This window comes from Ruditapes philippinarum, unplaced genomic scaffold (genome assembly GCF_026571515.1).
Source record: "Ruditapes philippinarum isolate M1 unplaced genomic scaffold, ASM2657151v2 ctg1324_1_1_1_1, whole genome shotgun sequence".
Taxonomy (NCBI): Eukaryota; Metazoa; Mollusca; class Bivalvia; order Venerida; family Veneridae; genus Ruditapes; species Ruditapes philippinarum.
The window spans coordinates 122,170-146,393 of NW_026859461.1; the positions used below are offsets into that span (position 1 = coordinate 122,170).

General features: G+C 34.5%; 1 protein-coding gene across 1 annotated transcript in view; it reads left to right on the forward strand.

Moving 5' to 3' along the window:
• LOC132756593 (acetyl-CoA acetyltransferase, mitochondrial-like) overlaps nucleotides 1–24,224 on the forward strand; it is a 119,040-nt gene that overhangs the window by 73,015 nt on the left and 21,801 nt on the right. The window contains exons 7-8 of the mRNA XM_060747696.1: nucleotides 4,213–4,263; nucleotides 8,625–8,778. Coding sequence (XP_060603679.1) covers nucleotides 4,213–4,263; nucleotides 8,625–8,778 — 205 coding nt within the window. The remainder of the gene's footprint in view (nucleotides 1–4,212; nucleotides 4,264–8,624; nucleotides 8,779–24,224) is intronic.

Genomic DNA, 24,224 nt, shown 5'->3' on the forward strand with positions numbered 1-24,224 from the left:
AATCCAAAAAGCTAGAGCTTACATATTAAGCATGAAACATCTTGTAGTAAGTGTCTACCAAGTTTGTCCAAATTAAAGCCCTGGGGTCAAAATTGGTCCCGCCCTAGGGGATCATTTTTTTTCATTATATGTAAATAGTAAAAAAAATCTTCTTTAAAATACAAAATAACTAAAGATTAGATTTTAAGTATGAAATATCTTCTAGTAATTAGTTCAAATAATAGCCCTTGTATATAGTAAAAACCAAAAAAGTCATCTTTAAAAAAAACTCAAAGAGCTAGATCTTAGATATTTAGCATTAAATATCTTCTTGTGAGTGTCTACCAAGTTTGTTCAAATAAAAGCATAAGGGTCAAAATTGGCCCCGCCCCTGGATGTTATTAATTTTGCTTATATGTATATAGTGTAAAGTTAAAAAAAATCTTCTTTTAAAAAACCCAAAGAGCTTGAACTTAGATATTAAACATGAAACATCTTCTAGTTGTGTCTACCAAGTTTGTTCAAGTAAAAGCTCTAGGGTAAAAATTAGCCCTGCCCTGGGTTGTCATTGATTTTCTTTATATGTACACATCTTTTGGAACTGTTGTTTTCCCTTAGCAAAAGCAACCAGTAATGTTTTTACACATGCACTATTTCAGATACAAATATGAACTGCTTTTGTTTATAGTTTACAATATTACTTATTCCTTGTCATGGAGAGCTTATATATACAGGTGAACGATTTCAGGGCCATCATGGCCCTCTTGTTAGCACATTAGAGCAAATCATGCTCAAGTTGAGCTTTTGTCATCACACACCATCCTGTGTTCCTCAGCACTACGGACCAGGGATAGTGGCCATCTAATTGTAAACAGAATATAATAGAACAGTAGAGTTCATTCCATATAACAATAGAGTAAGAGCCCAATGGCCCTTTATTAAAGAAATAGAAATAACATAAGTGATGGTCCCTTGTTCCATTTTGGTTGCATGTTCATCTTTAAGTTCTTTATGTTCATCTGTCCACACTTCTTTGAACAAAATCTCTTCCTAACACATAAGGTCAATTCTCTTTCTAAACCATAAGGTCAATAATATCAAAACTTTGGAGTAAAGATCCTTTGATCATTTTCCTTTTGTTCAAAAATTTATTCCATGCAGAACTTTGGTAGCTATGGCAACCAAAAGATAAATCTTCAAAAATAATCTTCTCTGAAGCTGTAAAGGCTAAAGCATAGATATTTGACATGCAACTAGTGGGCCTTTACTAAACTTGTTCATGTAATTGCCCTGGGGTCTAAATTGGCCCTGCCCTAGGGGTCATTGGTTCACTTACATATAAACAATATCCTTTCAAACCATAAAGGCTAGAGCTAAGATGTTGGGCATGAAACATTGAGTAATGGACCACTACGAAGTTTGTTCCAATAACAGCCTTGGGGTTAAAAAAATTCCATCCAAGGGGGTCATAGGTTTATGTGTTGCCTATACAGTGAAGTGGCGACATATAGGGATCACTTCCCTGCCCTAGGGGTCATTGGTTCACTTACATATAAACAATATCCTTTAAAACCATAAAGGCTAGAGCTAAGATGTTGGGCATGAAACATTGAGTAATGGACCACTAAGAAGTTTGTTCAAATAACAGCCTTGGGGTTAAAAAAATTCCATCCAAGGGGGTCATGGGTTTTCATGGGTTTATTTGTTGCCTATACAGAGAAGTGGCGACATATAGGGATCACTTCCCCCGTTGTGCCTTGTCCGTCCGTCTGTCACAAAACTTGTTTGGACTATTCCTCAGGAACTTCTCAGGAACTACTTGGCAATTTCATCAAAACTTTACAGGAATGATCAATACAATGTCTGGTTGTGCATCTCATCAAAAAATTTCTGGTTCACTGATTTTTAGCTCACCAGAACCGAAGGTTCAGGGTGAGCTATAAGTATCAAAGGGGGATGCTCCGTCGTCCCTTGTCATGCATCAACAATTGTCTTCTTCTCTGAAACGGCTGGGCAGATTTACTTCAAATTTGGTCTGTAGCATCCTTGTGACAGTCACGCTTGAATTTGCTCATGTTATTATGCCCCCCTTCGAAGAAGAGGGGGTATATTGTTTTGCTAATGTCGGTCTGTCGGTCCGTCCGTCGGTCTGTCGGTCTGTCCGTCGGTAGACCACATGGTTTCCGCTGATTATCTTGAAAAGTATTTATCACAAAGTCTTCATATTTTACATAGTGATTGGTCATAACTAGTAGATGACCCTTATTGATTTTGGGGTCACTAGGTCAAAGGTCAAGGTCACAGGGACCTTAAATGTCAAAATGGTTTCCACTGATTATCTTAAAAAGTATGTATCACAAAGTCTTCATATTTCACACAGTGATTGGTCATCACTAGTAGGTGACCCCTATTGATTTTGGGGTCACTAGGTCAAAGGTCAAGGTCACAGGGACCTTAAATGTCAAAATGGTTTCCGCTGATTATCTTGAAAAGTATGTATCACAAAAGTCTTCATATTTCACACAGTGATTGGTCATAACTAATAGATGACCCCTATTGATTTTGGGGTCACTAGGTCAAAGGTCAAGGTCACAGGGGCTTTAAATGTCAAAATGGTTTCCGCTGATTATCTTGAAAAGTATGTATCACAAAGTCTTCATATTTCACATAGTGATTAGTCATAACTAGTAGATGACCCCTATTGATTTTGGGGTCAGTAGGTCAAAGGGCAAGGTCACAGGGGCTTTAAATGTCAAAATGGTTTCCGCTGATTATCTTGAAAAGTATTCATCACATAGTCTTCATATTTCACATTGTGATTGGTCATCACTAGTAGATGAACCCTATTGATTTTGTGGTCACTAGGTCAAAGGTCAAGGTCACAGGGGCCTTAAATGTCAAAAGGGTTTCCGCTGATTATCTTGAAAAGTATTAATCACAAAGTCTTCATATTTCACCTAGTTATTGGTCATAAGAATTAGATGACCTCTATTGATTTAGGGGTCATTAGGTCAAAGGTCAATGTCACATGGGCCTTAAATGTCAAAATGGTTTCCGTTGATTTTTCCATAATTGAACACTTCCATGTACCCATTTTTGGCAAGTTTCTTTGATAAAATTACCAATTATGTGAGTCAATGGCTAGAAAGGGGGGTATATGTGTCGTTCGACATTCTTGTTTCAATTGGCCCCTTTTAGGGGTCAACAGAGATAATAAAAAAAACCTTTATAAATCAACTACTACAGAACTAATTTATGGATGATCACCAAACTTTGTCTGTAGCATTCTTGGGTAGTCTTATGAAGTTTGCTCATATTAAAGTGATTGGCCCCTTTTAGGGGTCTCTAGGGCTAAAAATAGAAAAAAAACCTTTAAACATCTTCTTCTACAGAACTAAAGGCTGGATGATCATCAAACATTGTCTATAGTATCCTTGGGTAGTCTTATATTAAGTTTGCTCATATTAATTTGATTGGCCCCTTTTAGGGGCTGCTAAAGCTAAAAATAGAAATAACGCCTATTTATAGATATTGATGGATGATCACTCAACTTTGCTTGTAGCATTCTTAGGTAGTCTTTTATCAAGTTTGCTCATATTATTTTGATTGACCCCTTTTAGGGTCTCTTGGGCTAAAAATAGAAAATCCTTTACCAAAATTATTCCAATTTTGCCCCTAGTGTGAAAGTTGGCTCGGCTCGGCAGGGCCAAAAAACCCTTCTTTGTAGAGGCTGAATATAGGCTGCTTCCCCAACCTAACTAGCCTCTTATTTTTCCCCAGTTTGTTCCTCAAAATTCCCCAGTCTTTTGAACTTTCCCATAGAATTTAGAACCAAATTAAATGATGGTGTTGAATTAAGGTCTTTTTCTGCCTTATTAGTATTTCCCAGTGCTTTTTGCTTTTTTATTTTGAAGAACTTGTTAAAGTTTGTGTTAAATTTGAGACCCCTTTACCCAAAGTATGCCAAAATCATGCATATTTTCCCTAAGAAAAAGGCTGAGGCCCCTTCTCCAAAAATGGTGTTTTGGCCCGCTGGGGGGGGGGGGTCACAGCTTTTTACACAGATGTATATAGTAAAAGCTTTACAATTAATTGACTGTTAAAAAAGTAGTGATTATCCTGAATAATTATGCCATATTCTTCATAAATATGAAATAAGAAACCATTTTGTTTAAATTGATCCTGTGACAATGATGGTAATAAATAGTTAACTTTTATGAACTTTTTTCCTAGGATGCAGTTGTGTATGATGGCCTTACTGATGCATATGGTAAATTTCACATGGTAAGTAGTCAGGGATTTTATTTTTTGCTATGGTTTAACTATAATTTAAAATGTAACCATTACTTACAAAAGCTAGTAGCAGCATCAAAGGGAGATGATTTTAGGAAAATGCATATACACTTAAGCCTTTCATTTTCAGCTCGGTTTATTTTTACGAAAAAAAAAAGTTATTGTTATAATCATGTTGGCGTACCCGTTTCTGTTGCCTCACTCAGTGCTGTCATTGATCATAACTTTTTTATATGCCCGAAAGTGCATATTATGTTATATCCCCTGGCGTCCATCTGTCTGTCCGTACGAACCCAGAGGTACTTGTGTGACTTGGAGAACAATGGGTAACAGTAAATTCTCTTTGATCCTATTTATTCCATTTTTACTTGTGTGTCTTTTTTTAAGCCTTGTGTGACTAAAAATGGCAAAAAAAGATCAAAGGAAAAGTCACATAAGTACCATTTTGTGAGTATGTCCGTCCGTCCGCTTTTCTTGTCTGGGACATAACTTTGAAACAACAAGAGGTATCAACATGAAACTTTGTAGGTAGATAGATCTCATTTGGTAGGTGTGCAGTGCACAAGAACCATAACTTTGCCTTGTCTAATTTTTGAATTATCCCCCTTTGTTTATTCTGCACTTTGAACTTTGTCCGGGACATAACTCTAAAAGTAGATGAGGTATCAACATGAAACTTTGTAGGTAGATAGATCTCATTGAGTAGGTGTGCAGTGCACAAGAACCCTAACTCTGCCTTGCCTAATTTTTGAATTATCTCCCTTTGTTTATTTTACAGTTTGAACTTTGTCCAGGACATAACTCTAAAACTATAAGAGGTATCAACATTAAACTTTGTAGGTAGAAAGATCTCATTGAGTAGGTGTGCAGTGCACAAGAACCGTAACTCTGCCTTGCCTAATTTTTTAATTTTTCCCCTTTGTTTATTTTTACACTTTGAACTTTGTCCAGGACATAACTCTAAAACTAAAAGAGATATCAACACGAAACTTTGTAGGTAGATAGATTTCATTGAGTAGGTGTGCAGTGCACAAGAACCGTAACTCTGCCTTGCCTTATTTTGTAATTATTCCCCTTTGAATCCCCTTTGTTTATTTTCACACTTTGAACTTTGTCCAGGACATAACTCTAAAACTATAAGAGGTATCAACATGAACCTTTGTAGGTAGATAGATCTCATTAAGTAGGTTTGCAGTGCACAAGAACTGTAACACTCTCTTGCCTACTTTTGGAGTTATTGCCCTTTGTTCATTTTGACACTTTGAACTTTGTCGAGGACATTACTCTAAAATTATAAGAGATATCAACATGAAACTTTGTAGATAGATAGGTCTCATTGAGTAGAAGTGCAGTGCTTAAGAATCATTACTCTGCCTTGCCTTATTTTGAAGTTATTGCCCTTTGTTTATTTTTACTTTTTGACTTATATCCGGGACATAACTTTAAAACTATTAGAGATTATCAACATGAAACTTTGTACGTAGCTAGAAATCATTGGATAGAACTGCAATGCTTAAAGAACCTAAACAAAGCCTGGTCTAATTTTGGAGTTATTGCCCTTTGTTCATTTTTACACTTTAAATTTTACCCGGGACATAACTCTGAAACTATAAGAGTTTTCGTCAGGAAACTTTATAGATAGATAGATCTCATTGAATAGAAGTGCAGTGCAAAAAAAACATAACTCCGCCTTGCCTAATTTTGGAGTTTTTGCCCTTTGTTCATTTTTTTTATACTTTCCTGTGTCCAGAACCTTCTCGGGGAGCATCAACCGGTTCTTGTTTACAGAAAAGCTTATACTTTAAAGTGATAATCATTGTGTCCCAGACTGAGGTCAATTTTCTTCCTGCACGGTTACACCGCTTTAAACATAATGGCAAAAACATGGAAGAGAAAAATATAATAATTCAGGGCAGTCTTGCAAAACATTTTAGTTATCTTACCAAGCCAGAGCCTTAAATGATGTTGTGAGAAATTCTTTTTAGCTAAAACAAGCATACATCATCTGGTTAAGGTTAATCTGCACAAATAAATAAATTTTTCAATGATACCCAATTTGTTTCTGTGTTACCCAATTGCGTGTCAAGTCCAGGGGTGAGTCGATGACTTCTAATCCAGTTACCTCTCTGGCGTGGGTTCGATCCCCGGGAGATGCTTTGGTAGTTTAGCGCGGAGGAAGGTAGTCAAGTACTGGTGTAACTCTCCAGGAACGATGGTTAGGAAACTACCCGCCTATATGACTGAAATATTGTTGAAAAAGGCGTAAAACAACATAAGATAATGTGACAAGTTGGCCTTTCAGTTACAAAATATGGAAGATAATGTGACAAGTTGGCCTTTCAGTAACAAAATATGGAAGATAATGTGACAAGTTGGCCTTTCAGTTACAAAATATTGAAGATAATGTGACAAGTTGGCCTTTCAGTAACAAAATATGGAAGATAATGTGACAAGTTGGCCTTTCAGTAACAAAATATGGAAGATAATGTGACAAGTTGGCCTTTCAGTTACAAAATATGGAAGATAATGTGACAAGTTGGCCTTTCAGTAACAAAATATGGAAGATAATGTGACAAGTTGGCCTTTCAGTTACAAAATATGGAAGATAATGTGACAAGTTGGCCTTTCAGTTACAAAATATGGAAGATAATGTGACAAGTTGGCCTTTCAGTTACAAAATATGGAAGATAATGTGACAAGTTGGCCTTTCAGTTAAAAAATATGGTGGATAATGTGACAAGTTGGCCTTTCAGTTACAAAACATGGTAGATAATGTGACATGTTGGCCTTTCAGTAACAAAACATGGTAGATAATGTGACATGTTGGCCTTTCAGTTACAAAACATGGTGGATAATGTGACATGTTGGCCTTACAATATCAATGCATGGTGGATAATGTGACATGTTGGCCTTCCAGTAACAAAACATGGTGGATAATGTGACTTGTTGGCCTTTCAGTAACAAAACATGGTGGATAATGTGACTTGTTGGCCTTTCAGTTAGAAAACATAGTGAATAATGTGACATGTTGGCCTTTCAGTAACAAAACATGGTGGATAATGTGACATGTTGGCCTTTCAGTTACAAAACATGTAAGGATAACTTGACATGTTGGCCTTTCAGTTACAAAACATGGTGGATAATGTGACATGTTGGCCTTACAATATCAATGCATGGTGGATAATGTGACATGTTGGCCTTTCAGTAACAAGACATGGTGGATAATGTGACATGTTGGCCTTTCAGTAACAAAACATGGTGGATAATAAGACATGTTGGCCTTTCAGTTACAAAACATGGTGGATAATGTGACATGTTGGCCTTACAATATCAATGCATGGTGGATAATGTGACATGTTGGCCTTTCAGTAACAAAACATGGAAACATGGTTGATAATGTGACATGTTGGCCTTTCAGTAACAAAACATGGTGGATAATGTGACATGTTGGCCTTACAATATCAATACATGGTGGATAATGTGACATGTTGGCCTTTCAGTAACAAAACATGGTGGATAATGTGACATGTTGGCCTTTCAGTTACAAAACATAGTGGATAATTTGACATGTTGGCCTTTCAGTAACAAAACATGGTGGATAATGTGACTTGTTGGCCTTTCAGTAACAAAACATGGTGGATAATGTGACATGTTGGCCTTTCAGTAACAAAACATGGTGGATAATGTGACATGTTGGCCTTTCAGTTACAAAACATAGTGGATAATTTGACATGTTGGCCTTTCAGTAACAAAACATGGTGGATAATGTGACTTGTTGGCCTTTCAGTAACAAAACATGGTGGATAATGTGACATGTTGGCCTTTCAGTAACAAAACATGGTGGATAATGTGACTTGTTGGCCTTTCAGTAACAAAACATGGTGGATAATGTGAGATGTTGTCCTTTCAGTTAAAAAATATGGTGGATAATGTGACATGTTGACATAAGATATCTATGAATATTTTATTAGTTATTTCTTTTTGTTTCTGTTATTTTCCCACTTTAAAAGCAATAACAGACAGTGATTTGGTTGCTACATAGCCCATCTGTATTTGTACTTCAATTACCTGTTCCTTGTCAGATAAACAAAATTAGAATAAATAAGTTTTAGTTTATGAAGCTTAATCTATTGACTTTAAGGCCAATATGTCAAAATGACAGTGAGAGATGTAATACTTGTCTTGTCAAGAAAATGAGTTTCCTCATTCACTTATTAGGTAAATATTTTTATATATAACATATTATATAACATATTAAACAGCAAATGAATTGGGGGAATGGAATAAGTGTCCTATGGACACATTTCTAGGTTTACTTTGTAAAACTATATGTGAGTATTTTATCTATGCAGGGTATATGTGGTGAGACAACAGCAAAGAAATATAAAATTAGTAGGGAAGAACAAGATGAGTATGCTATAAGAAGCTATAAACTGACAAGGCAATCTGCTGAGGCAGGACTTTTCAAAAGTGAGATTGTACCAGTACTGATACCGCAGAAAAAGGGTATGTTTATTACGTTCTAGAACAAATATGATTAGTTTTGTGACAGTGTGGAGAGTATGCATGCCTTTTCATGCCATCGCTGCATCTGCGATGCGGAAGCATATAGCGATTCACCTATGTGTGTGTTTATGTGTATGTATGTTTTTGTGTTATATAGATTATATAGTGAACAAAAAAAAAATCTAGTGAAAAACCACTAGTCCAATTTCAACTAAACTTGGCAGGATCGATCCTTGGGTAAAGGGCTTCCAAAGTTGTTCAAAGAATTTCATTTCATTTAGAAATCTGGTAGCTATGGCAACCAAAAGGAATTATAAGAATAAATTTAAAAGATCTTCTTGTGAAGACCCACTGGGCCTAGAGCATAGATATTTTGCATAAGGCATAGTCTGGTAGACCTCTACCAAGATTGTTCAAATTGTAGCCCTGGGGTTAAATTGGCACCGCCCCTGAGGTCATTTATTTTCACTTTATGTACATATAGTAAAAACTTAAAATAGCTACTTGTCTAAAGGTACAAGGCTTAGAGCTTTGATATTTGGTATAGATATCATCTATAGGTACTCTACCAAAGCTGTTCAAATATTGACTCTAGTATCAAAATTAGCCCCGCCCCGGATGTCATAGGTTATCCTTATAATTATGTATATAGTAAAAACTTTTAAAAATCATCTTCTCTAAATTGACAAAGGCTTAGATGTTAGATATTTTGCATGAAACATTGTGTAGTGAACCTCTACCAAGATTGTTCAAATGATAGCCCTGGGGTCAAAATTGGCCCCCTTTGGGGGTCATTGATTTTCACTATGTACATATAGTAAAAAAAATTTTAAAATCTTATTGTCTGAAGGTACAAGGCTTAGAGCTTTGATATTTGGTAAATGATATCATCTATAGGTACTCAGGGATCATCCTGGTCAGGATTTTTAGTGAGAGATTTTCTCTCATTTGAGAAATTTTGATGAGAGAAATTAGATTTTCTTGAGAGATTTAATTTTCATGATGGGCGAGGTTAAAAATATGGAAATTTCTAACTTTTTAAAAATCACTGTACATATAAACATTGTTTATCTAATGAGGATATAAGAAGATGAATCCCTGTTTATTACAGTGATTTTTGTTTTCACTTTTTTAACACATCCTATGCCTTTTCTTTTGTGATTTTTAAACATAATAAAATTCTAATTGTGAAAAATAAATATAACATCTTTATTCTGAAATATAAAAGAATTATACATGGATATCTACTACAACTATTATTTGCAGTCAATGTGCCTAATGGACAACACTGTACTGTACAGAAGTGATTGTTGAGATTTGAAGAATATCTTTATAACCTTTCATTTTGTTTTCTTTATGTTTCTCTTCACACACCTCCCTCCATTAAAAAATATACCTGAACACATAATGACAAATATCTCCATATCCACAAATATAAACAATAACAAAAGTAATTTTTAGCTCGACTATACGAAGTATATGGAGAGCTGTCCTACTCGCCCCGGCGTCGGCGTCCGCGTCCAGATTTTAGATTAAAGTTTTGGTGCAGTAAAATATTTTTCACTATAACTTTGTCATTTCTTCAGGTATCAACTTCAAACTTCAAATATATGTTCCTTATCATCAACCACATCTTATGTGACAAGGTTCATAACTCTAGCACCAATATTTTCAGATTTATCTCCCCTTGAACTTAGAATTTTCCTTAAAAAGTACTATTTTTAACTGTTACTTCTTTATTTCTTAAGGGATCAACCTCATACTTCAAATATATGTACCTTATCATCATCCCCATCTTATGTGACAAGGTTCATAACTCTAGCACCAATATTTTCAGATTTATCTCCCCTTGAACTTAGAATTTTTCTCAAAAAATACTATTTCTTACTGTTTCTTCTTTATTTCTTAAGGGATCAACCTCATACTTCAAATATATTTACGCTATCATCATCCCCATCTTATGTGACAAGGTTCATAACTCTAGCACCAATATTTTTAGATTTATCTCCCTTTGAACTTAGAATTTTCCATAAAAAATATTATTTTTTACTGTTACTTATTTATTTCTAAAGGGATCAACTTCATACTTCAAATATATTTACGTTATCATCATCCACATCTTATGTGACAAGGTTCATAACTCTAGCACCAATATTGCAAGAATTATCTCTCCATAAACTTAGATTTTTTTACTAGAAAAATGTTATTTTTTATTATAACTTTTTTATTTTTAAAGGTATCTACCTCAAACTTCTAATACTTATTCCTTATCATCAATTACATTTTATGTGACAATGTTCATAACTCTTGAAGCAATATTTACAGATTTATCTGTCTTTGAACTTAGGATTTTCTTTAAGAAATATAATAACTTCTTTACTTTTTAAGGTATCTACTTCAAACTTCAAATATATATTTCTTATCATTACACAAATGTTGTGTGACAAGGTCCATAACTCTAGCATGACTATTTCTAGAATTATTCCCCTTGATCTTGGAATTAATGTTCACAAATGTTTTTTTTCTTCTATAACTTAATACATAATTATACATAATGGATTTTTCTTTCATAGTTTTACCCTCCTTACTGCGTCCAGTATTTTATTAGTCGAGCTTCGCTGTCTCCTGTGACAGCTCTTGTTATTCATAAACATAATTTTTAGTGTTATAAAACACCTTTAAATAACACTCGGCTCCCTTTTAGAATTTTTTTTAATCACGACATCGCGAAAATATGTGACAAATGAATATTTGTCTGTTTTCCGCTGGAACATTCACAATTCTAGCTGTTGCTGATTGCAATTATATAAAATTAAATATTTTTGTTCAATAAAAGAACATTTATTATCGGCTATTTCATCAGGAATCGTAAAACAAAATTTTTTAATTTGTTCTTTACGGCAAAATTTACCGGGTTTTGATGTGACATTTAGAAGACAAATTTTACCGGTAGATTTATTTTTGACATGTCCATTTTTATGTTAGTCTGTGTCTAAATTTTTTTATTAAAATCAATTAAAAGTGTTTTGTGTAGATTCTCGACTTACACATAGATAAAGGTTAGCCATCATACCATATTTCTGTACGGTGAATTTGTGGTCTCCGATCGGCAATTATTTTAGGCTAAATAATTCAAAGTGTTGGACTACTTTTTGGAGTTTTTTACACCGATTTCATTAATAAACAATTTGAAATTAAATTCTTGATGGGAATTCGTGAATTTTTCATCATATTTTTGTGTAATTTTAGCATTCCTTAGATTGTGTTTAGAAATTTTCCGGCTCAAATTGACGTGCGAGATTTTCTCTCATTTCACAAATTTCTCTGAGATTTTGGTGATATTTTTGCGAGAAATAGCGGAAATCGCCCCCTAGAATGATCCCTGGGTACTTTACAAAAGTTGTTCAAATTTTACCTCTAGTGTCAAAATTTATAAAAAAAAACTATGACCCTCAGGGGGGAGGGCTAATTTAATTAGCCCAGCCCCAAGGGTCATAGCTTTTTATGCCCCTGGGCATATAGTAATTGAACTGTCCGTCTGTCTGTCTGTAGGAGGTTAACCAAGAACGGAAAGTTGGATTTGTTCTACCTGTACCAATGGCTTATAAGTTTACACACTTACTAACCAATACAAAGTACATGATCTGGGCAAGTTTCATAACTCTGACTTTCATATTTACCAAGTTATTGCCCTTTTCAGCACTTAGAAAATGAATAATGGTTAACCTAAAACGGCAAGTTGGAAATATCCTTAGTTATATCTATACTAATGGCTTTATAATTTCCACACTTACTTATCAATACAAAGTACATGATATTGCCAAGTTATATAACGGTGTCATCCATATTTCCCAGTTATTTCCCTTTTTTCACTTTGAAAATAGGGCCTTGTCTGGTTAACCTATTTCGGCAAGTTGGATTTATCTTAAATTTCTCCTAATTGCTTAATTTCTTTAATGATATCTTTCATATTTAGTAGATGGATACCTTTGATGGTCCTCTAATTTTTTTGGAGTATGCATCTCTAGGGTCAAGGTCAAGGTCACTGGTTTAAAAAATAAATATAAACATTTTTGCTCATACAGCCTTTATTTTTTAAGTGATGTCTTAGTTTAATACAAACATGCCAAGGGAGGTCCTCCTTCTTTAGGTGTAGTAAGGGGTCATTTGGGTCAAGGTCAATGTTACCAATGTCAAGGTCACCAATGTTAAAAATAGATTTTTACATTTTTACAGGTGTATTGACCTTATTCTAGAGACAGATGTTATTTATAATTGATAGAAACATAAACTTTGGTGGAGTTAGTGGTCAGTTGGGTCAAGGTCACCAGTGCTTAAAATAGATTTTTACACATTTGCTCATACAGCCTTTATTAAGTGACAGATATATTTTATATTTGATAGGAAAATAACTTGCATTGTATTCATCCTTTTGATTGGGGTTGGGATCAGTGGGTCAAGGTCACTTGTAGATTTTTACACTTTTGCCCATACAGCCTTTATATATATTGACAGATGTATTTCATATTTGGTAGGAAGATAACTTGCATGGTATTCTTTTTTTGGATGGAGTAAGGGGTCAGTTGGGTCAAGGTCACCAGTGCTAAAACTAGATTTTTACACTTTTGCCCATACAGCCTTTATTTAATGACAGATGAATTTCCTATTTGGTATGAAGATAACTAACATGGTATTCTTCTTTTGGATAGAGTTAGGGGTCAGTTTGGTCAGGGTCACCAGTGCTCAAAATAGATTTTTACACTTTTGCCCATACAGCCTTTATTTAATGACAGATGTATTTCATATTTGGTAGGAAGATAACTTGCATGAAGTTGAATATTTTTCTACTTCACAAGTCAGAGCAATGACTTGGCAACTTCTATTTTTCACAATTACAAAATGCCATGACTTTGTCAAGCTATATAACTTGTGTTTACACTTTTTTGGCAATTTTTCTGTCCATAACTGAGTGAATGGGTAAACATTTTTTTAAATATTGCTACTGACAAGAATCTGAGCCGGGGGCATTTGTGTTTAACAAACACGTTCTTGTTTTATATGTATATAGTAAAAACTTTAAAAAAATCATCTTCTCTTAATTGACAAAGGCTAGAGGTTAGATATTTTGCATGAAACATTGTGCAGTGAACCTCTCGCATGATTGTTCAAATTAAAGCCCTGGGGTCAAAATTGGCCCCGCCCCGGGAGTCATTGATTTTCAGTCACTAATAATGGACATATAGTAAATTTAAAATCTTTTTGCCTGAAGGTACAACGCTTAGAGCTTTGATATTTTGTATATAATATCATCTATGGGCCCTCTACCAAAGGTGTTTAAATTATGCCTCTAGTCTTTAAATTGCCCTGCCCCAGAGGCGATTGTTTTCCTTATATGTATATTGTAAAACTTGAAAAATCTTCCTTTTCTGAATTGACAAAGGCTAGAGATTAGATATTTGGCATGAGACTTTGTGTAGTGAACTTTTACCAAGATTGTTCAAATTATAGCCCTGGGGTCAAAATTGGTCCCCCCAGGGGTCATTGATTTTCACTATGTACATATAGTAAAAAATTAAAAAATCTTATTGTCTGAAGGTACAAGGCTTAGAGCTTTGATGTTTGCTTTATAATATCATCCATAGGTCCTCTATCAAAGTTGTTCAAATTTTGCCCCTGGTTTCAAAATTGGCACTGCCTGTGGGGCATTGATTTTCATTATGTACACATAGTAAAACCAGGAACTAAAACAAATGTTTTCTGAATTGGAGAAAGCTACAGCTTAGATATTTAATTAGATATGAAATGTTGTTTGGTTGACCTGATTGTTTGGTATCAAGATTGTTGATGAAAATGGTTTGCCAATAACTGATCAAAAGTTAACAGCAGAAACATTTAACACCTTTTTTGCAACTGTATTTAAAAAAGCTGAAAATATAACTGAGTTATCACATAAAATGAAAATTGCTCTTCAAGAATCTTTTAAATCTGAAAGCACAAATCAACCAAATATATTTGAAATCCCCTATTTTGAACTAAGTTATGTAAAACAAAAACTGAACAGTCTCGATATTACGAAAGCAACAGGCTTAGATGGCAATAGTGCAAAATTTCTAAAAACGGCAGCAAGTGTCATAGACAAACCCCTTTGTACCATAATAAACTTAAGTATTAAAAATGGAAAATTTCCTACACAGTTAAAACAATCAAAGGTAACACCAATCTACAAGAAAGGCCTCAAATCTGACAAAAACAACTATAGACCAATTTCAGTTTTCCCACTTATCTCAAAAATATTTGAAAAACATGTTTCTGACCACTTGAAGCTTTTTTTAGAAACAAACCATTTCCTCAACACAGCTCAATCAGGCTTCAGGGCATACCATTCATGTGAAACAGCACTTACAAATTTAATTGATAATTGGATAAATGCGCTTAATGATGGCAAAATTGTTGGAACTGTTTTTCTGGACTTATCTAAGGCCTTTGATTTAGTTAATCACAAAATTCTTATTGAAAAACTACCCTTCTATCATCTTTCCTCACACACTATTTCTTGGATTACATCATATCTGTCAGAGAGGTCACAAAAAGTAAATGTGTCTGGTGTTTTGTCAGAATCTGCTGAAGTTGTCTCTGGAGTACCGCAGGGCTCAGTCCTAGCTACTATTCTTAATTTACATAAAAGACATACATCTCATATAAAAAAGTCAAATACTGATATGTTTGCAGATGACACTTCTCTAACTTCAACTGGAAATACTGTAAGGGAAGTAGAAGAAAATCTTCAATCAGATCTTGATAGTATAAGCACATGGTGTGTACAAAATTCAATAATACTAAATGCACAAAAAACTAAAGCTATGAATTTCTCAATAAAGCATTCAAAATCTGAACATTCTTCAACACCTTCTCTTAACCTTCACAATCAAGAAATAGAATTTACAGGCATTGAGACATACTAGGAGTCTATGTTGACAAAAATCTAAAATGGAAAACACACATTCAAAAAATTATTAAAAAATGCAATTCACAGCTCTATTTGCTTCTTAGAATTAAACAATATCTTGATCTTCATGCTAGAAAACTTTTCTTCAATGCATATATACTGCCACATTTGGACTACTGCTGCACTATTTGGGGAAACTGCAGCAGTGATTTACTCTCACAAATAATCAAATTTCAAAAAAGAGCTGCTAGAATAATTTTTGACAAAAATTTTGATGCCCCATCAAATGAACTATTTAAAGAACTAAATTGGATGTCCTTTGACCAAAGAATCAGATACAAAAAGGAAATTCTAATGTTTAAGTCAATAAATGAACCATCCTTTCCTAAGTATATGAAAAATAAATTTCAAACAGTCAATGATAGACACAACTTTAATTTGAGATCTGTCCAAAATGACAAACTAATTGTACCTAAACCAAAAACAGAGTGTTTTAGGAAAACACTTAATTACTCTGGGCCTACAATATGGAATGACATTCCAATACATGTTAGAAATTCGGAAACTTTGAAAAAATTTCAAGCCAACTTATATTTATAATATTCATTGGCAATTTTCAATTTAAATTATATATTTAAATTTTCAATTTTTCCATTTTTATTGTGTACATAGCTTTCTAAATATGATACCAAGATGACTATAACTGCTATAACTGTGTTGTTTTTTAACATTAGTTAACAGTTTATTTCTTAAATGATGTTTTGTAAATGTTGACTGTATATAATTTATGTCACATTGTATTTATGCCCCTGCCATGTAATGGCTGGGGCATATAATGTTACCCTGTTCTGTCCTTCCCTCATTCCGTCATTCTGTCATTCCGTCATTCTGTCATTCCGTCATCATCAGTTTCCGTTCATTATCTAAGTAACGGTTGTACATATTCAACTCAAATTTGACATATGGATATGTCATGAGAAAATACAGGTCAAGTTCGAATTTGGTCATGGTTTGACGATTTTTGGCAGAGTTATGCCCCTTTTACTTTGAAAATAATATGAAATTTTCAGTTTCCGTTCATTATCTCCCCAACGGTACAACACATTCAACTCAAATTTGACATATGGATATGTCATGAGAAAATACAGGTCAATTTTGAATTTGGTCATGGTTCGACGATTTTTGGCAGAGTTATGCCCCTTTTACTTTGAAAATAATATGAAATTTTCAGTTTCCGTTCATTATCTCCCCGACGGAACAACACATTCAACTCAAATTTGACATATGGATATGTCATGAGAAAATACAGGTCAAGTTTGAATTTGGTCATGGTTCGGCGATTTTTGGCAGAGTTATGCCCCTTTTACTTTGAAAATAATATGAAATTTTCAGTTTCTGTTCATTATCTCCCCAACGGAACAACACATTCAACTCAAATTTGACATATGGATATGTCATGAGAAAATACAGGTCAAGTTTGAATTTGGTCATGGTTCGGCGATTTTTGGCAGAGTAATGCCCATTTTACTTTGAAAATAATATGAAATTTTCAGTTTCTGTTCATTATCTCCCCAACGGTACAACACATTCAACTCAAATTTGACATATGGATATGTCATGAGAAAATACAGGTCAAGTTTGAATTTGGTTATGGTTTGACAATTTTTGGCAGAGTTATGCCCCTTTTACTTTGAAAATAATATGAAATTTTCAGTTTCCGTTCATTATCTCCCCAACGGTACAACACATTCAACTCAAATTTGACATATGGATATGTCATGAGAAAATACAGGTCAAGTTTGAATTTGGTCATGGTTCGACGATTTTTGGCAGAGTTATGCCCCTTTTACTTTGAAAATAATATGAAATTTTCAGTTTCCGTTAATTATCTCCCCAAAGGTACAACACATTCAACTCAAATTTGACATATGGATATGTCATGAGAAAATACAGGTCAAGTTTGAATTTGGTCATGGTTCGACGATTTTTGGCAGAGTTATGCCCCTTTTACTTTGAAAATAATATGAAATTTTCAGTTTCTGTTCATTATCTCCCCAACGGTACAACACATTCAACTCAAATTTGACATATGGATATGTCATGAGAAAATACAGGTCAAGTTTGAATTTGGTAATGGTTCGACGATTTTTGGCAGAGTTATGTCCCTTTTACTTTGAAAATAATATGAAATTCACAGTTTCTGTTCATTATCTACCCAACAGTGTTACATATTCAACTCAAATTTGACATATGGATATGTCAAAGGAATGGGCAGGTCAAGTTGGAAATTGGTCATGGTTTGATGATTTTTTGGCAGAGTTATATCCCTTTCACTTTGAAAATAATATAGATACATCTTAAGAATAAGCAGTTTAAGTTTGAATTTGGTCATGGTTCAATGATTTTGGACAAACTTTTCTTTCTTGAATATTGGAAATATTTGAACTTTCAGTTTCAGCACTCATACTTTTGTGGAAATGTATGTAGCCATTATTTTGGCTACAAATATGAAATATGCTATTTTCAAAAGGTAAAAACTGAATAATTTCAGTGCCTTGAACATTTTATGAAAATTGTTTGTGTTAACATTGAAAAGTTTTAAGGGCTTTAAACTTAAAATGAAAACAATAATTTGTGCAAAAAAATTTTGGAACTAAATATTATAACATCTGAAATTTTGGCTGCATGCGGGGGCATCCGTGGCATAATGACACATTTCTAGTTTTATGTTGTTATGGTACATTGTATGTATATGTTGTGGCCCACATGGAAGATCGGGAAACCGAATGTGCTAGCCTCATTTAATAAAGTTGTTACTTACTTACTTACTTACTTACTCAACTGCATTGATAAGATTCCTACTCTGATCTTGTATTTGAATAACAATAGATTTAACCACTAATCTTATAATAAGAATTAGATAGGTCAGTGATCTATGCATTATGGCAATCTTCAGTTGTATAGAAACAAAAAAAATCTGTTCCTACATTAAAATTTTATTTTAGTGTTGTATTAATGCGGTGGCATAGCTTTTTTCACAAATGCAATCTTGTTTTCTTTTTTTTTGTCGAAGGGTCATATTTAATGTGATACTACATGTATTTTATAAAGCATCAGATGAGCACCTACACCATCAGCAATGAATGGCTTGGTTCTGTAATGTTTAGTTCACTAAGTTTCACGATTTTATTTCGACTACAAACAATGACATTTTTAGCTCACCTGTCACAAAGTGACAGGGTGAGCTTTTGTGATCGCTTTTCGTCCGGCGTCCGTCCGGCGTCCGTCCGTCCGTAAACTTTTACTTTAAATGACATCTCCTCATAAACCACTAAGCCAATTTCATCCAAACTTCACAGGAATGTTCCTTTGGAAGTCACCTTTAAAAATTGTTCAAAGAATTTAATTCCATGCAGAACTCTGGTTGCCATGGCAACCGAAAGAAAAAAACTTTAAATATCTTCTTTTAAAAAACCCTAAGAGCTAGAGCTTAGATATTTGGCATGGAACATCTTCTAGTGAGTGTCTACCAAGTTTGTTCAAAAAAAAATCCCTGGGGTCAAAATTGGCCCTGCCCCAGGGGGTCATTGATTTTCCCTATATGCATATAGTAAAAACTTAAAAATTCTTCTTTTAAAGAACCCAAAGAGCTAGAGCTAAGATATTCAGCATGAAACATCTTCTAATGAGTGTGTACCAAGTTTGTTCAAATAAAAGCCCTGGGGTCAAAATTGGCCCCCTTATTGATTTTCCCCATATGCATATAGAAAAAACTTAAAAATTCTTCTTTTAAAGATCCGAAAGAGCTAGAGCTAAGATATTCAGCATGAAACATTTTCTAATGAGTGTGTACCAAGTTTGTTCAAATAAAAGCCCTGGGGTCAAAATTGGCCCCTCCCTAGGGGGTCATTGATTTTCCCTATATGCATATAGTAAAAACTTAAAAAATCTTCTTTTAAAGAACCCAAAGAGCTAGAGCTAAGATATTTAGCATGAAACATCTTCTAATGAGTGTCTACCAATTTTGTTCAAATAAAAGCCCCGGGTCAAAATTGGCCCCGCCCCAGGGGGTCATTGATTTTCCCTATATGCATATAGTAAAAACTTTAAAAAATCTTCTTTTAAAGAACTCAAAGTGTTTGAGCTAAGATATTTAGCATGAAACATGTTCTACTGGTGTCTACAAAGTCTGTTCAAATAAAAGCCCTGGGGTCAAAATTGGCCCCGCCCGGGGGGTCATTGGTTTTCCTGATATGTGTATAACAAAAACTTAAAACTCTTCGGTGAAAAAACCCAAATAGCTAGAGTTTAGATATTAAGCATGAAAACATCTTCTAGTAAGTGTCTACAAAGTTTGTTCAAATAATAGTCCTGTGGTCAAAATTGGCCCTGCCCCGGGGGGTCTTGATTTTCCCTATATATGCATATAGTAACAAACTTAAAAAGTCTTCTTTGAAAAAACCCAAATAGCTAGAGTTAGATATTAAGCTTGAAACATCTTCTAATAAGTGTCTACAAAGTTTGTTCAAATAAAAGCCCTAGGGGTGTCACTGTTTTTAGTATGTGTGTAGTAAAAACTTACAAAATCTTCTTTTAAAAAACCCAATGAACTAGAGCTTACAGGGGGATGAGATCATTGTTTTTCATTACATGTGTGTAGTAAAAGCTTAACATTGTGAAACATCTTCTAATGAGTGTCTTCCAAGTTTGTTCAAATAAAAGCCCTGGGGTTTAAACTGGCCCTGTTCCGGGGCCTATATACAGATGAGCGACCTCAGGGCCATCATGGCCCTCTTGTTTATTTACTCAGACTCTATCATGCACGTTTTCCTCATTCAATTTATCAGGTCTTATTAGTTGTCTGTCATTTTTTCGCTCGTTCCGACGTCATTTTCGATTTGATTTTCTGGAAGGGAGGTAACTCTGAGCACATGACAAAACTGTGCAAATACGTGTTGTGATACGTTTTTGCTCTGACAAAATATGTCACAATAAATATTACAATCGGAAAACTGTTTCTTTCTTTCCGATTTTGAAACGATTGTAATTATTAGTCAATTTGTTTTTAAACGACAATTATTTGTGACGGTCGTTTAATAGATACTTTAAGACCAATGACCATGAAAAATATTTGTTTGTTTGCTTGTACACATCAAACCTGCTTGCTGATTACACAGGTGAGAATGCCCATAGGGACGACTGTTTGTCACGGCCGTCTAATAGATACTTTAACACTTTATTTTGTACATTTGGGCCAACATGTAGTGGCCGCTGGCCGCGATATAAAATTGTCGTTTAATGGAATTAACTTATACAGTAAAAGTCATCAGGAGGGATTTTATGTGGCCGCTTCATAAAAAAAGTCCCTTCATAAAGGTGGACACAAGTACGATGCCGACTGTACTTGGGGTCAAAGTTTATATGTCCAGTTTACAAGTCTGGGTTGTCTTTCTCACCGAACAATTATCGGGGCATTTCTTTCACAAATACAATGTATAAAATATTTTCTGGCATTGTGAATAAAAGGTGATAAAATTGGGCTGAAGAAAATAATAAAATAGATAAATGTCAGGCAGGTTTCAGATGTAATTACTCAGCCATTGATAATATTATTAAATACTTGTCTAAAAAAGGTGGTCATTTTTATTGTGCCCCCACTATATGGGGGGGTGGCATTTAGATTTACCCTTGTCCGTCCTTCTATCCATCCATCTGTCCACTTTTTGTGTCGCAAGTAGCTAAAAAAATAATTGACATAGAGTCATGAAACCTTATTGGAATGTTGATCAGCATGTTAAGTTGTGCACCTGGGTATTTTTGTGTGGATATATTTAGTATTTTTAGAGTTATTGCCCTTGAATAAGTAAAAATTTCAAATTTTCAACTTGTGTCGCACATAACTAAATAAGTATTAGACCTAGAGTCATGAAACCTGACAAGAATGTTGCTCAGCATGTGTAGTTGTGCACCTGGGTATTTTCGAGTGGATATATTTAGTATTTTTAGAGTTATTGCCCTTGACTTAGTAAAAATTTCCAATTTTCACCTTGTGTCAAACATAACTCAAAAAATATTTGACTAGTCATGAAACCTTACAGGAATGTTGATCAGCATGTGAAGTTGTGCACCTGCGTATTTTCATGTTGATATATTTAGTATTTTTAGAGTTATTGCCCTTGAATTAGTAAAAAAAAAAATCCAATTTTCAACTTGTGTCGCACGTAACTCAAAAAGTATTTGACCTACAGTCATGAAACCTTACAGGAATGTTGCTCAATATGTGTAGTTGTGCACCTGGGTATTTTCAAGTGGATATTTTTAAGTATTTTTAGAGTTTTTGCCCTTGACTTAGTAAAATTTTTCAATATTTAACTTCTGTTGCACGTAACTCAAAAAGTTTATGAGCTGTAGGCCTGAAAGTTTACAAGAATGTTGGTCAGCATGTGTACTTAATTATATGCTTCTTGGGGTTTTCTTGTGGATTAATTCAGTATTTGTAGTATTTGCCCTTTACTTAATAAAAGATTTTTAGTTTTCAACTTGGGCCCATGTAGCCAAAAAAAAAAAAAATTGACCTAGAGACATAAGATCGGAGGAGTGTGGGGGCACCCATGTCCTATGGACACATTTCTAGTTTAACAACATTTCTGAAACGAAAAACAGTGTTTGGGACCTAAATAGGGCATTTTTGTGCCCCCACATTAGTGGCAGGCATTTAGATTTACCCTTGTCCGTTCGTCCGTCCTTCCTTCCGTCCGTCCGTTCACTTTTGTGTCACATGTAACTCAAAAAGTATTTGACATAGAGTCATGAAACTTTACAGGAATGTTGATCAGCATGTGTAGTTGTGCACCTGGGTATTTTCATCTGGATATTTTTAGTATTTTCAGAGTTATTGCCCTTGACTTAGTAAAATTTTGCAATTTTCAACTTGTGTCTCATGTAACTCAAAAAGTTTTTGACCTAGAGTCATGAAACTTTACAGGAATGTTGATCAGCATGTGTAGTTGTGCACATGGGTATTTTCGTCTGGATATATTAAGTATTTTCAGAGTTATTGCCCTTGACTTAGTAAAATTTTGCAATTTTCAGCCTTGTGTCGCACATAACTCAAAAGATATTTGACCTAGAGTCATGAAACTTTACAGGAATGTTGATCAGCATGTGTAGTTGTGCACCTGGATATTTTTGTCTGGATAATTTTAGTATTTTCAGAGTTATTGCCCTTGACTTAGTAAAATTTTGCAATTTTCAGCTTGTGTCGCACGTAACTTGAAAAGAATTTTACCTAGTCATGAAACTTTACAGGAATGTTGATCAGCATATGTAGTTGTGCACCTGGGTATTTTCATGTGGATATTTTTAGTATTTTCAGAGTTATTGCCCTTGACTTAGTAAAATTTTGCAATTTTCAACATGTGTCGCACGTAACTCAAAAAGTATTTGACCTAGAGTCATGTAACTTTACAGAAATATTGATCAGCATGTGCAGTTGTGCACCAGGTAATTTCGTCTGGATTTATTTAGTATTTTTAGAGTTATTGCCCTTCACTTAGAAAATTTTTGCAATTGCAATTTGCGGTGGGGGCACCCGTGTCCTATGGACACATTTCTAGTTTACAGTGTTTGAGGCCTCAAGAAGGGGGGGGGGTCATTGATTTTCCTTATTTGTACATAGTAAAAACTTAAAAATCTTCTTTTAAAAAACTCAAATAGCTAGAGCTTAGATATTAATCATGAAACATTTTCTAGTGGGTGTCTAAAAAGTTTATTCAAATAAAAGCCCTGGGGTCAAAATTAGCCCCGCGCCAGGGGGTCATTGTTTTTCCCTTTATGTATATAGTAGAAATTTAAAAAGTTTTCTTTTGAAAAACCCAAAGAGCTAGAGCTAAGATATTTAGCATGAAACATCTTCTAATGGATGTCTACCAAGTTTGTTCAAATAAGGGCCCTTGGGTTAAAATTGACCCTGCCTCGTGGATCATTGATTTTCGTTGTATGTGTATAGTAAAAACTTCAAAAATCTTCTTGAAAAAACCCAAAGAGCTAGAGTTAAGATACAAAGTTTAAAGGCATGGGGGTCATTGATTTTCCTTTTTCATGTTTTAGCATGAAATATCTTCTAGTGAGTGTCCACCAAGTTGGTTAAAATACAAATCCTTGGGGTCAAAATTGGCCCCGTCCCGGGGTAGGGTGGGAGGAGGGAGAGGTCATACTTTTTCCAAGAGCTTAGATATTAATCATGAAACATTTTCTAATGAGTGTCTACCAAGTTTATTCAAATAAAAGCCCTTGGGTTACAATTGGCCCCGCCCCAGGGGCCTATAAACAGGTAAGCGATTTCAGGACCATCATGGTCCTCTTATTAATATACAGCTATCACATTTTGACCACCTTGTTTACAGCTATGACATTTTGACTTTATGCACAATTTCAGGCGTGTAATTGAAATTTGATATCAAACAAATTAAATATAGACCTAGTGACCTACTTTCTTGTT